At 50.3% G+C, this 14,707-nt stretch overlaps 1 protein-coding gene across 3 annotated transcripts in view; it reads left to right on the top strand.

The window, feature by feature from the left end:
* The window catches only part of ATP10B (ATPase phospholipid transporting 10B (putative)), an 89,906-nt gene that overhangs the window by 28,558 nt on the left and 46,641 nt on the right, over positions 1–14,707 (top strand). For 2 of the 3 annotated variants that reach the window (XM_016213988.2, XM_087816098.1), the window contains 6 exons: positions 154–239; positions 4,030–4,136; positions 7,664–7,795; positions 11,300–11,427; positions 12,873–13,125; positions 14,142–14,380. In XM_016213988.2, the coding sequence (XP_016069474.2) occupies positions 154–239; positions 4,030–4,136; positions 7,664–7,795; positions 11,300–11,427; positions 12,873–13,125; positions 14,142–14,380 (945 nt within the window). The remainder of the gene's footprint in view (positions 1–153; positions 240–4,029; positions 4,137–7,663; positions 7,796–11,299; positions 11,428–12,872; positions 13,126–14,141; positions 14,381–14,707) is intronic. The other variant, XM_087816097.1, reaches the window with a different exon arrangement.

The raw sequence follows: 14,707 nt of genomic DNA, 5'->3' as shown, positions 1-14,707 counted from the left end.
CATGAGGATTTAATTTTTTCTTCTAATACATTGCAACTGTCACAGTGCGACAAAGCCACTTATTCTCAGTGGCTCTAACAGTGATTAGCTCCCCAACGATCCCATTAAAAGTAGATCCCTCTTAATAACCTCGTGATGTCCTCTCTCTCACAGGAGGTCCAGTTCGAACCAGAACGCTTCCACAACACCATTGTGTGTGAGAAACCCAACAACCACCTCAACAAATTTAAGGGTTACATGTAAGTATCTCATGCCCACGTGCTGCTACTAAATATCTCATCCGTGGCAAGAAAACATATTTTCCTTAAAATGGCCAAACAGATAAGCATTCAGGTCCTGAGGAAATTTCTTTCTTTTTTATCACAAAGAAGGGGTTGGGAAACACTTCTGATTCTGTTTTTTTGCTGGAGTGACCATTAATTATCTTGCTGGGTTAAATTCAGTAATGTTGTTTCTTAGAACTCTGGTGAAACAACATCAGAATGAAGCCCACACTCTGATTCAGGGGAGACAGGCTTGATTCCATTAAGATCAATTTTCTGAAAAAGCCTGCAGTGCGTTGTAAGTAAGAACAAGGACTTTGGAGTTGGACAGACCTTGATTTGAAACCAGATGCTACCACTGACAAAGCTGTGTGACCTCGAGTTAATTAATTAACCTCTCTGGGCCTTAGTTTCCACATCTGTAAAATAAAGATTATAATATCTACATCATAGGATTTTTCTTTTCAAAGAATAAATTTGCTTATTATATACAAAGCCCTTAGCACAGCAACTGGCACAGAGTAAATGTTCAGTTTATATTGGCTGCTGCTTCCCGGCTGGTGTGGCTCAGCCGTCGAGCATTGATCTAAGATCCAGGCGATTGGGGTTCGATTTCCAGTCAGGACACATGTCCGGGTTTCAGGCCCATCCCAGTAGGGGACGTGCAGGAGGCAGCCGATCAATGACTCTCTCATCATTGATGTTTCTCTCTCTCTCTCCCTCTCCCTTCCTCTCTCTGAAATCAGTAAAGGCTTTTTTTTTTTATATAGTGGCTGCTGATGCAATTGTTATTCTTATTCCTCAGCTTTGGTGCAGCCTGAGAATTTCACCGTAATTCTGCTCCCACATCAGACTACTGGTCTTACTGAAAAAGAAAAACAAAAAAGGTAGCAGATATGAATAGATAGATGCCCATACACGGTGCTCTAACAGTTTTCAGAATAGTTTCACAGAACAGCATCTCATTCAACCTGTGCAACAAGCCAGGGGGAATGATTTCGTTTTTCAGATGGGGAAACGAATGATCTAAGACTTTTCAAGATTCACCCAAAGGCACACAGCAGGTATAGGACGAAGCTGGGGCTTGGATCCGGGTCCCCCCACTCCACCCGCAGTGTGTTTCCCGCGGCTGGTCACGCAGAGCGGAGCTCAGCCTTGCTGCGGCGGCTTCTCTGCCTCCTGGGGTGAGGCGAAAAGGCTCCTTGGAAGGCGGTGTCTGCGCTTTCCCTCCATCCACATGTTTCCCGACCATACGGGTTGTCATGAGGAGCAACGTGAGAGGGGAAAGGGGCAGGCAATACAAGAGAAATAGCAGCTTTTAAACACCAAGGACTTTTTATTAATATGTTTTTATTGATTTCAGAGAGAGGAAGGGAGAGGGAGAGAAAGACAGAAACATCAATGCTGAGAGAGTCATTGATCGGCTGCCTCCTGCACGCCCCCTGCTGGGGATCGAGCTGAGACCCAGGCATGTGTCCTGACCGGGAATCGAACCACGATCTCCTGGATCCTAGGTTGATGCTCAACCGCTGAGCCACGCAAGCCGGACCACCAATGACTTTTTAAACACACAGCAGATGTAGACGGAGAAGGGCACGAGCTCCTAGGGGAGAGAGGGATTTGTTGCAGGCGCCTGGCAAAGCAGAGCTTGCCATCTGCCCCCCAGCTAGGAGTCCGTCCCTGGTGCCCGAGGTCTGTGGGTTTGGTTCATCCCGAGTCCCCCGTGTCTGGAGTCATTCCCCTTCCTCTTAGAGCACAGCCTCCTGGCTGCGTTTCTTTTCTGCCCCAAACGGCTTGTGCCAGCAGCCGGCCTTTCTGAGCTTCCCACCTGGGCTCTGTCCCCCCATCTCAGACAGAACATGCCCATCTCCACTTAACCCCCAGCACTTTCTCCTCTTGGTTGCTGCCCCTAGAGACGTCCTTCCCCCGCCTGCCCAGGCCTCATGGGTGAGCCCTTAAAATCCAGGTGGTCAGCCCAGGAGCCAACCGGGGAACCGATGGAGAATTCCCCACGGTGGTCCTGCATCCCTTTTAATGCTCTGTTTGAAGGTTAGGGGTGTCAGATTAGAAAATGCAACTTTTCAACAAAAAGATCTCCATAGAGCAGTGGTTGTGAACCAGGGGCAATCCTCCCACCCCCACCCCCTGGGAATCTTTACAACACCTGGAGACATCTCTGGTTGTCACGCCAGGGAGGGTGCTGCTGGCGTCTAGTGGGCAGAGGCCAGAGGTGCTACTGAGCATCCTGCAAGGCACAGGACAGTCTCACAACAAAGAATGACCCCGCCCAAAGTGTCAGCATTGTCAAGGTGGAGGAAGGCTGCTCTGACCACAGGCTATTATTTGCCAAAACCGCCTCTGTGTTGAAAAGTTAGATAAATAAGGGCTAGAAAAGAGTTAATTATATACCAGCACCAAATGGGGACATTTCCTTGTTACATTCAGAAGAATTGCTAATGGAAGTGATTGATTCAGTGTAAGTTAGCGGGGCCCTACTTTGGGAACCCACGGATAGTGAAAACCGCACGAGGGCTGGTGTCTGTGTCCTGGGTTCCTGAGTCCCAGGCTGTCCCACGTACTAGGTATGTGTGGCTTTGGAAAAATCTGTCACCCTCTCTGAGCGTCACCTTCTTCATGGGGAAGGGTGACCACCTTACTTATTTCCCAGACCTTGAAGGGTCAAATAAAATAACACAAGCAAATGTGGCTTATAAACCCAGTAAGGAATAATTTGTATTCAAAGGCATACTGAGTGACCATAGAGAGTTCCAAAGCCAGACTTCCTGGGTTTGCATCTCTGTTCCTCCCCTTACTAGCTCTACGAACTCGCCTCAGTTTCCCTACCTATAAAGTGGGTGCAATCGCATGACCCTATCTTACAAGGCTGTCATGATGATTAATTGAGTTTATATATGAAAAACACACATACTAGCCCTGGAAAATGAAGTATTGAAGAGCCAGAAGGAGAAAACGCCCTAAAGGTTCCAATTATTATTTTTCTGTTCTCCCCAAGGTTGTGGGAAAGTTATGTGTAAACGTCCTAAAAATCCCAAAGGAAAGGCATCAGGGTGGAGTAGGGCGCATAGTACCTGGTGTTGGTTGGAGTCAGAAGTTCCAGGTGCGAGGTGGGAAAATGCGGTGCTCCCTGAGGCTGGAGCGAGGGAAAACTCTCCCGCTCTAAGCAGCCTCCCTGCGCATCACAGCGGGGCCCCTGCCCACCGCCCGGGGGGTCTGTTTTGTAAGCAGGGTTGGTGCAGGGGGGAGGCCGGGAGAGAAGGAGCTGGAAGGAGAGGAGCCGCCAGCTGCCCTGCCTTTCCTGGCTCACGTCCGAGGGGCAGGACGGCCCGGGGTCTGCCGTGGACTCGGACAGTCAGCTTGCGCAGTACTGTCCCAGCAGCCAGGGGACAGCGAGCACGTGGGCGCGGCCTGAAGGGAACCCCACGTCCTGATAGTAGGGCCAGAAGCCAGTCCTCCCCCAAACCTCTCTGAGGCTCTCAGAGTCCTGCCTTTCAGGCGGGGCACCAAGGACTTCCCTGGGGGCGTAATTCCCTTCCCACGCTCCAGCCAGCCTCCCCGGGGGGGGGGGGGGGGTCAGGGGTGCCCTTGAACGTGGAGATTAGTCTCCGAGTTAATGTCGCTCTCCCGTAAGAGAGGGAGACACGGATCATGTTCACGCTGCCAGTTCTGGGACCCACGGGGATGCCATTGGACCCAGGGACGGCATACAGAGGCCCCCCGACGACTCCCTGTCTCTCCTCTTCCCCAGGGAGCACCCCGACCAGACCAGGACCGGCTTTGGCAGCGAGAGTCTTCTGCTTCGAGGCTGCACCATCAGAAACACCGAGGTGGCGGTTGGCATCGTCATCTACGCAGGTCATTGTCCCTGGACAGCTGCTTTTTGTCTCTGTCCTTCATCTTCCCTCCTCCATCCCCTCCTCCAAATCCATCTCCATCAGGGGGAACTCGCATCAGTTCTAAGGGGTAGAGTCAGGAAACTTCCCATTTCTCAGCTAAGCAAACTGAGGCTGGAACCACAGCTGCCTGCTCGGTCCACAGGAGACATAATTAGATTCCAAGATCCTGTCACTCAACTGAACAAGACAGGGAGGGAGATTCCTGCTCACTCACCTCCAGTGGTTTTGCAACACTAACTATAGGTAGGATGGATTTTATCTTATTGAGCCTGAGGACTAACCTCCCCAAACTTAATAACTGCACCTTTCTTGCCTCGGTTTCCTCATCTATACAGTGGGGAAGATATTTGTATCTGCCTCGGAGAGTACTCCTAAGGATCAAATGACCCAACACATGCAAAACACTGTATCTAGCACGATGGGTCTTCATTGTGTTGTTTTTGCTGTTACATTTTAACTCTTTCCTTTATTTGTTTTATGGCTCCGGTTATGGTGGTCTGTCTCTCCTTGCCACTGCAGTTTGGTTTCCAATGAAATTTTTAAAAAGACAGCAACACTTCTTACAGTGAAATCTAAAGCCTTAGAGGGCAGCCTTAACACCGCTGTATCCCTGGGCCCTGGAGCCTGGGGCTCGGTGGGTTCTCAGTAAAGTCTGTCGTTACGTTGGCGACTGCAGGCTCCTTCCTCCGTAGGGGCAACACCGTCTCCCTGAGGTGTCTGCTTTCCCTGGAAGACTCCAGAAGACATTTCCCTGGGTCTTGCATTCACCGGGACACTTTGTAATATTTTGTTAGCTTGTTGTTTTTGTTTGATTTGTTTTGGTCTGAGTAGAACCCCCCTTTTGGTGGACATAAAAGAGCATTTTAAACACCAGCCTACCCTAAGATTCACTTTTTGGGACTGTCAGCAAAAATCAGGGTTTGAAACAAGTAATGTCACAATCTAGCTAGCTTTCCCTCATTTGGGGGAAGGGAGGTTGTGTCTATCATTCAGGTGACTGTTTTCAAGGGACTTTGGTAATGAGTTCAGTGCCATCTGGTAGACCCACTAAAGATGAACTCTGCAGTAATCCCTGTCCTACCAAGAAAACCCACGTGGCCTTAGAGTTCGCTTCTCTGAGTGATCACAAACAAAGAAGAAACTGTGCGGGTGACGGGAGTGGCATAGGAGGGGACAGACATGGAGAGAACATTCATTATGACTTGGGGCAGGGGGCGGGGCAGGCTGCCTGGGGTGAAATCCACTCACCGGCTGCATGTTCCTATGCTGGTTGGCTAAGCTTTCAACATGGGGGAACTAAGAGTTCCTACCCTGTAGGGTTATAAGGTTCAAGTGAAATGATCTGTGAAAGGGGTTTAGCCGACGCATAGTAGGCTCTCAAAAAGTGTGAGCAAAAGGGGTACTGATTGTCTCCAGTGTTAGTATCTAGAGCAGGGGTGCTCAGCCTGGGCAGGTTGGCATGTAGGCCCAGATTGTTTGTGGCCAGCACTGCCATGTAGGATGTTGATCAGCATCCCTGGCCTCTGCCCACTAGATGCCATTAGCACCACCTTCTCAAGATGCGACAACCACAATTTCTCAAGGCATTGCCATATGCCATCTGGGGAGTAAAATCCCCCTGGTTGAGAATGGAGTGTGTAGAGTTTGTCCCTGGATATGTGTGGACAAAATAGGAGCAGCTCAGTGTCAAAGGCCCAAAAAAGCCCAGCTGAGCTTTCCAGAGGAAGAGAGTCAGTGTGGAGGTGTGTGCCCCTACTGTGTGCAAGGAATGCATTTAGGTGCTTTGTGTATATTAATCCCCTCCCCCACCCCAAACACACACACACACACACACACACACACACACACACACAACCGTTAGCTTCCATTTTGCAGACAAGGAATTGAGGTGCAAAGGGATTAATTCACTCAAGGTCATTTGTCTGCTAGTATTAATTCATGTAACTCAAGGTCCAGGATCTGCAGAGCCTAGCTCTGACTCTAGAGCCCGTGTTCTAACTGCTACACCATATTGCCTCCCCCTTGAGTCCAACTCTTGCAAAAGAACAGAGACCTCGAAGGTGAGGAGCAGGTGTTTGAAGAGGGTGGTCGCAGGGCCCCTTGAATGGGATGCCCCTGAGGCAGGCAGGAAGGCCCCGCGTTGCCAGCACAGTCGCCTGTGCTCACTGTGCCGTGCAAACCCTTCACAACGGCAGTGACTCGAGTCTAACTTAATAAGCCTAGAGTTTGCTACTCCTGCTGTTTTGTTGCCACTTTAAATCCACAGGGCAACTAGCTAAACAGCATTAAACCCATTCACTGCTGGAGCTGAGGTATTCGTTTTCTTTAATTTTGCAGAGAAAATATGTGCTTGGTGTTTTTTTAATTTGACTGCTAAGGAGTACAGTGTGGTAGTTAAAAGTTAGCAGCCCCAAAGGACAGGCTCTGTCCAAAGAGAGCCTCCGTTTGACTCTCAGCCACTTGCTTTGTGGCTTGGGTACCAGGGGTGCTGCTGGAAGGAGAAACAGGCAGGGAATAGGAATCTGGGGTTCTCAGTGTGGCTCTGGTGTTAATTTATTTTTTATTTTTTATTTTTTTTAAGCAGGTCCCTTCTACTTTGCTCCAACTAGAAAAAAGTGTGATTGGGTGAGATTGGTAGTTTTCAAATTTTGTTGTCCTTTCTCTGGACAAAACTTTATGCACGCAGACCTCCAGTAGGAGTGGAGCTGCACAGAATTAATGTTGGGGTGGAGGCCTTTGGCCCTGACCACTCTTACCCAGGCAACACAACATCTTAGGCAAAGAGACAAGTATGAAAATTACTGGCCCCAAGTAGTGTCCTGCCCCATGACCTTGGCACCTATTGTTCCCCCGCCGAAAACCCTGTCCTTCCAGCTCTTCTCTCTCCCTTCAAGTCTTCCTTAAATGTCACCTCTTCTGAGAAGCCTTCCCTGGTTATGTTCTCTAAAACCATCTCTTATTTATTAGCCCTTTGTTTATTGTTTATTTCATGGGACTTATTACTAACTGCAATTATATTATTTATTTGTTTCCTTGTATATTTTCACCAGAAGGCGAGTCATCTCTCTTAGCACCATATACCACCACTAGTCCACAACAGTGCCATTGTGCAAATTACAAAAAGGTAGCCCTTCCTTAAAACAGCTTTCTGTCATTCGCCAGAAGCGTGTCATAATAAACTTACAAATCTATGACAACTACAAAATGAAGGGAACTTCTAGGCTTGTGCAGGGTATGATCTGAACATGGTAGCTCTGTCTGTGCCCACCAGTGGCTGGCATGTCAGGGATGCTCAATAAATACCTACCGAGCAATTGTGTGAGGCCTCTCCAGCCATACTCAGCAGCCTCCCTGAGGCAGGACAGAGGCAGGTGAGGGCAGGAAGCCTCTCTGGGACTGTGGGCTCCTGCGAGCAGAGCCCAGGCTATGATCCAGGCCAGAGGCAAACAGGGGCCAAAAGACTGATAACCTCATTTTTGCTCAAAGGCCACGAGACGAAAGCCATGCTGAACAACAGTGGCCCACGCTACAAACGCAGCAAGATCGAGCGCCGCATGAACACGGACGTCTTCTTCTGCATCGGGCTCCTCTTGCTCATGTGCCTCATCGGAGCAGTAGGTATGGAATGTTCTGGAAAGAACAATACACAATGCCACAGTAATCTTCTTTTGCTTTGAGCAAGTTGCTTTGACTCTCTGAGCCTCAGTTTCCTCATCTATAAAATAGAGTTAATAAAAAAATAAAGTCTCCCCTGTATTGTAACAGGATGCCAATGAACTAAAAATGCATGTGAAAATCTGAAAGTATTAATTACTTGAAATATTAGGAGTGTTATCTATCATTTATTTGTCCAAGAAATACTTAGGAAGCCAGGGACTCTCTTAGTGTGAGAGGCTAACAAGGTGAATCTGTCCGAGCTCTTGGTCCAGCAGGAAGGAACCAGCACATGGACAGGACCTGTGACAGTCTGTCCCCTCAGTGAGGTCCACATACAAAAAGTTAACACAAACTTGTTGGTTTAAAACAACACAATCTATTCTGTTCTCTCTGGAGTTCAGAAGTCCAAAGTCAGTATCACCCTAATAAGATCAAGGTGAGGGCAGGGTGGCCCCTTCCAGAGGCTCTGAGGGGAGAATCTGTCCCTTGTCTTTCACCTTCTAGTGGCCGCCTGTATCCCTCAGTCTATGGCACCTTCTCGTCTTCAATGTGTATTTCTCTGATAACAGCCTCCGATAATTCACATATTATTCTTCTTACTTTTTTTTCCCTTCCCTCTGCCTCCCGTTTATAAGGACACTTATAATTACACCATTGGGTCGACCAGATGACCTAAGATAATCTTCCTCATCTCAAGATCCTTAACTTAATTGATGTTATCTACAAAGGTCCTTCTGCCATAGAAGATGGCACATTCACAGGCCCCAGGGGCTAGGGACATGGACATCTTAGGTGGCATTATTCACCCTACTACAGACTACAGGTGTCATGGGAGCTCAAAGAGCTGGCAGAACTGATTCCCAAGTGCAGGAGGCCTTCTCAGAGAAGGTAGAAAGGTGGCAGGGCCAGGATGGGGCGGGCAGATGTGAAAAGAAAGAGAGAGGTCAGTCAGCCCCAGAGACAGCTCAGGTAAGGCACAGAGGTAGAAAAGAGAGTTCTTTTGGGCAGAGGAGCATGTGCTGTCCAGTGTGGCAGGAGCAAGGCGAGAATGGAGCCCTGGTTAGAACCTAGCTGTGGCCGGGATCCACCGCTGCAGGGTGTGGAGAGCTGCGAGAGCCATTGAAGTTGGTCCTCAGAACGCACTTCATCTTATTAATCCTCAGATGATGGGTGTTTTTATCCCCATTTGCAGACAAGGAAACAGAGGGTTCAGTCTGCCTTGGGGCCTCCCTTCGGTCTGCCAGAGGGACCCTCATTCTCACCCACTCTCCCCCTCTACGGCTTATCTCTAAGGCTGGTTCTCAGGACCCTAAAGGAGACCCCAAAAAGAACCAGAGAAGATTAAGGGAAGAACGTGTGTGCTGGGTCCAGAACCCCTGTCGACCCCACACCAGTGAGCAGCCGTGATGTTCACTCTTCAGTTGCCGTCGTCAGAAATCGTGCCCATCACAGTTTTTAAGGGAATGTCTAAAAGGCCAAGGCCTCCCTAGGGCTCAGAGAGATTCTGTGTGCTGCCGCAGTGCAGATGGTGAGATTTAGTCTTCCCGGTGGCCCGGAGTGTTTAATTAATACTCTTCCCAGATGTGTCTAATGGCAGTCCCTGTGGGAGAGGCCTGCTGCTGGGAGGAGAGCCCCTGGAGGGGAGGGAAGCAGACACGCAAGAGAACTTTCCCGAGTGGCCGCGGCTGCGCATTCGGGATGCTGCAGGACAGGCTTTTTTTTTTTTAAGGAATGTCAGGGCTGGAAAGGACATTTGAGATCATCTCAGTGTCTCCAGAGAAAGGAAGTTAATGATTAAAAGTTCACACGGTGAGATAAGATGCGGGCAACCAGAATCAGCCTGGCAGGTTGCGCAAATGATACAGAAATTGGGAAAGCTGTGGGAGGGGCAGAATTCTGGTCTTTGTAAAAATAATGATTCATGCACAGTGAGGGCCCCTGCAAGAGGCGAAAGCAGCTAGTCAACTCTGTTCCGGGTTCTTTATCACACGTTTACTTTGATTGTGTAAATATGGTATCTCTTTTTCCTTCGCCCAGAATGCCTTCCTAAGCCCTTGAGGTCACCCCATACCCACCCAGGCTCCAGGGCCCCTCAAGGCCTCCTCCACTATGCAGCCTTCTCTGACTTCTCCCAGAGTCTCTGGCTCCTCTGAAGGCCAGTGTCCCTTACTCTGCGCTAGGTATCAGCCCCTCACTTCATGCCTGTAGGTCTCCTTTCTCCTGCAACATATGATGGCATTTGGCCCAACCTCCTGGGCAATGAAGTATCTTGGGGGCAGGGCAGCATTTTCTATGTCTTTTAGTCTCTATGGTTCCTACCCTAGAGCTGAGAGCATTATACCCATCAGGTTATTCTATTCTCACAATAACCCTGCAAAGAAGGTATTATTACTGCTGACAGATGAGGGCGTTGAGATTCAGAGAGCCCAGTAGCAGGTGCTGGATGCACTTTATCTTATTAATACTCAGATGGTAGGGGTTCTTATCCACATCTGCAGACAAGGAAACAGGGGGTTCAGTCTGCCTTGGGGGCTGTCACTATGGACGCTCAGAATTTCAGACTCTAGCAAAGCACCTCTCACACTAGGGGATTTGTCTCTTTGCATCCGACTCCCTAACTTGGTAGGGAACTCCTCAAAGGCAAGGACTAGGGCCAATTCCTTCTTGAATTCATACATATCAGACAGAGGGAGGGAGGAAAGGAGGCAGGGAAGTGTGGGTTAGCAGAGGTGTGGATGGATGGGTGGGTGGGTGAATGGGTGGAAGGAAGGAAGGAAGGAAGGAAAGGAAGGAAGGAAGGAAGGAAGGAAGGAAGGAAGGAAGGAAGGAAGGAAGGAAGGAAGGAAGGAAGGAAGGAAGGGTGGAAGGAAGGAAGGAAGGAAGGAAGGAAGGAAGGAAGGAAGGAAGGAAGGAAGGAAGGAAGGAAGGAAGGAAGGAAGGGTGGATGGAGGGAAGGAAGGGTGGATGGAGGGAAGGAAGGAAGGAAGGAAGGAAGGAAGGAAGGAAGGAAGGAAGGAAGGAAGGAAGGAAGGAAGGAAGGAAGGAAGGAAGGAAGGAAGGAAGGAAGGATAGATGGATGAGTATGTACCTGGGGGAAGAAGAGGAGCTAGGGTAAAGGTCTGTCAAGATTCGCCAGCCATGCACTTTCCACCGCACAACTGAAAAGAACTTGTGTCCTTTCCCCTCTTTCCAAGCCTTATACAACAGAACTTCATCAAAGTGTAAGTCATCCGCATGCTCTCTCCTCCGGCAGGACAGACTTAATGCCTATCAAGAGACTGACACGTAGGCTGTAGGAAGGCCCACTTTAGAGCTAAATGGGCACACACACAGCAATGTTATATAGAGCAAGGGGGACTCCTCCAAAGCCCACTCATTTCCAGGAATAGGTCAAGGGCTGATGTAACTGAGCAACCTCAGGACTAAGTGGAGATTCTGTCTCATCCTGGCTTTGCCTCCTCTCAGGTCACAGCCTCTGGAACGGGACCTTCAGAGAGCACCCTCCCTTCGATGTGCCAGATGCCAAGGGCAGCTTCCCTCCCCTTGCCCTTGGGGGCTTCTACATGTTCCTCACAATGATCATCCTGCTCCAGGTAGGAAGTCCTCTCTCATTAATGGTGAAGAAGACCTGTGCCCAATACCTGTACAACTCTGTGAAGTAAAAATCAGCGCTGGCCCGAGAAAAGACTGCGCTGAGATGGGGAAATGTTCGTCGCTTTCTTAAGAGTCTTTGAGAGTATTCTCATTTGGGATCATGTCAGGACCAGCCCTGATTTGTGAGGGGACCCTGATCCCAGATAATCGTGGAGAAAAATGTTGATTAGGGTTTTCTCTATAAGAGTAAAGTTACAGCAGTGACCCACGTGTGCCTGGCCCTTTGCCAGATATTGAACAGGTAAAACCTAATGACCTGGGAGTAAAAGAACATAAACTAGCAGAGAGAACTGTGAAGCCCTCAACGCTGAGAGAAAGACTCCACAGGTTAGTGTTTTCGTATTTGATAGGTTGAGATTTTTTTAAAAAAAAAAAAAGAGAAAGAAAACAAACCCAGAGCACCTACGTGAGAGGACAAACACTTCAGGCTCAACTACAATCTACGAAAAGATGATGCAGCTCCATCTACGCTCAGTTTCTTGTACTATTTGAAGGTGTTCCGTTGTCTTCTTACTGCTGAGCTCTTCTGAATCATTCGTCCGTTCGCTCACTGAGCAGTCGTCCTTTCTGCGTGTGCGTCGGGCCACACCGCCGCTCTGCACAGGCCCTCCAGCGTTTCACACCCTCTCCACGCGAAATCCGAGGTCCTTACCGCAGCCAACAAGCCCCGGGGGGTGTCAGCCCTGACTCCCTCGCTGTCCTGCTCACGCACCTACTCCCTCTCACCCGCCGCCACCCCGCGCGGGCTCCCGGTGCCCAGCGTTTGCCCGGAAGGCTCCTCCTCCCGCAGATAACCTCACGACACACCCGCATCTTCAGGTGTCTGCTCAAAGGTCGTGGCTGGTGGAAGAGTCCCTCCCAGCCGTCGCCCTCTACCCTCTGTACCTTTTCCTTATGAGACTTACCACCACCCAGTGTATATGTATCCGTTTGTTGGAATTTGAGGTCCTCGAGGCCAGGGGATTTGTTCTGCCCACTGCCACGTCCAGGACCTAGAATAACACGTGACACACACGAAGCGTTCAATAGACATGAGGTATTGAGTCAGTGGCCGGTAATCAGCAGGGGGTCTGAACGCCTGTGAGAGTGGGAGGCTGCCCTCGGTGGCACCGAGATCCGGGTGACACTGGTTGTTCCTCGTTAAGCAACCGGTGGCAGGTGCCCGCCTTGTGCCAGGCACCCCCGCTTGAAGAGGCACATCTCTTTTCAGATTCCCCTAAGAATGTCAAGGGAGGCATGAGGCACCGCCTTTAGTTTCCCAGAGGAAGTCCGTCACACGGGCCCACCTCAGCTTTCCATTCAGTGCCTTTGCCACCCAAGAGAGAGGCCCCTGGGACGGGGAACTGGCCCAGTTTCCCACTCGGCAGGCATCCGTCTCTTGCAGGTGCTGATCCCCATCTCCCTGTACGTGTCCATCGAGCTGGTGAAGCTCGGGCAGGTCTTCCTCCTGCACAACGACCTCGACCTGTACGACGAGGACACCGATCTGTCCATCCAGTGCCGCGCCCTCAACATCACGGAGGACCTGGGCCAGATCCAGTACATCTTCTCCGACAAGACGGGGACGCTGACCGAGAACAAGATGGTTTTCCGGCGCTGCACCATCGTGGGCGGCGAGTACTCTCACCAAGAAAACGGTGCGAGGCGCCCGGGCCCGGCCCTCCTGAAAGAACCCCTGCTCTCCTAGAGGGTGGTGACAAAGGGCATCCTCCTGGCCCCGAGGCTGTGTGGCTGCGGAAAGCAGCTTCCTGTGTCCCTGCGGCACCCTTGTCACACATCAGTGCTGCTCTTATCACCTGTAAGCTTTCATTTGTTCGCAGGGCTGGCAGTGATCCCCTGGGTGGCCCTGCAGTCCTCTGTCCCGTGCCATTTACACACAGCGCTTTTACCTGTCAGGAGCGGCCTGGGGACATGTCCCAATTCTGTATCAAGGTTTAAGAATTTCTCGGGCCGCCTTCCCTGAGAGGACAGGCCCAGGTCTGGGCACGTGGTCAGGTTTGATACACCTGGGAAATGCTTTCCATGCTCCCTGGTCTCTGGGATGTTCTGGTGGGGAGATATGGCCATAAAGTGCCCGGACCGTCATCCTGTGTGGACTGAAAGTGGCCTATGAAGCCGCCCTGATTCTCTCAGCTCCGTCTCCCATACACACACACACACACACACACACACACACTTTTTAACTAAGAGAAGAAACTCTCAAGAGAGCAGCATCCATTCTTTTGAGTGGGAGGGATGGAGAAAGAGCGAAGAGGCGATATGATAGGGAACCCAATTCCCTTTGCCACGGTGGGAACCATGTACATGGGAACTTCTGATCCTTTCTCATAATAAAAACAGCCGCCATTGTCAGGATTTCGGGTATTCTAAGTCTCCAAAACAACCCTTATTATTCAGTACTTTTTTAAACCCCTTACTGGGGAAATAGAGGCACGGGTTTAGCCAGAGTTCAGAGCCAGGTCGTAGAGCCAGGATCTGCACCTGCGTGATTTGGGTGCACCCCTTTCTCCAGGCAGCGTGGCCAGCTCCCTACTTTCCAGAGCAGCACAGTGTTCTTCCTCGGTGTTCTCACCTCCGCTCCCAAAACATGAGGTCTCCTAGCCAGGCCCAGCCCAGGTATGACGGGGACAATAACAAGGCTCCTTTCCCACAGCCAAGCGACTGGAGGTCCCAAAGGAGCTGGACTCAGACAGTGAGGAGTGGACCCAGTACCAGTGCCTGTCCTTCCCGGCCAGATGGGCCCAGGGCCCAGCATCAATGAGGAGCCAAGGAGGGGCCCAGCCTCTGAGGAGGTGCCAGAGTGCCCGGGTGCCCATCCAGAGCCACTCCCGACAGAGGTCCGTGGGGCGCTGGGAAAACGCACAGTCTTCGGTGGCCTTCAGCAGCTCCATAGTAAGTCCCCCGCCTTTTCTCTTTGCATTGCAAGTGGTCTCAATTGGGAAGAGATGGGAGAGGGCTCGGGGGTGTGACAGACGAAAGGCTGTATAAACCTTGAGAGCTCTCCAAATGCCAGCCCTTGGTCTTGTTTGTAATCCTCATACGTGTGTTATTGGGCATACACAGTTCTTGTTCATTTCCAATGTTCAGTATTTAGAAATCAGAATATTTCATATGAACATAGATTTCTAGCTTCTATTTAAAAAATGGAATTGGGAAAATTCTCCACACTAAGCCAGCATTTCCCTGTGGAAGTAACTGGCCTGATTTAAAGAGTTGATG

This window comes from Miniopterus natalensis, chromosome 4 (assembly GCF_054644295.1).
Source record: "Miniopterus natalensis isolate mMinNat1 chromosome 4, mMinNat1.hap1, whole genome shotgun sequence".
Classification (NCBI taxonomy): Eukaryota; Metazoa; Chordata; class Mammalia; order Chiroptera; family Miniopteridae; genus Miniopterus; species Miniopterus natalensis.
This window is presented reverse-complemented; position numbering and strand designations above follow the sequence as displayed.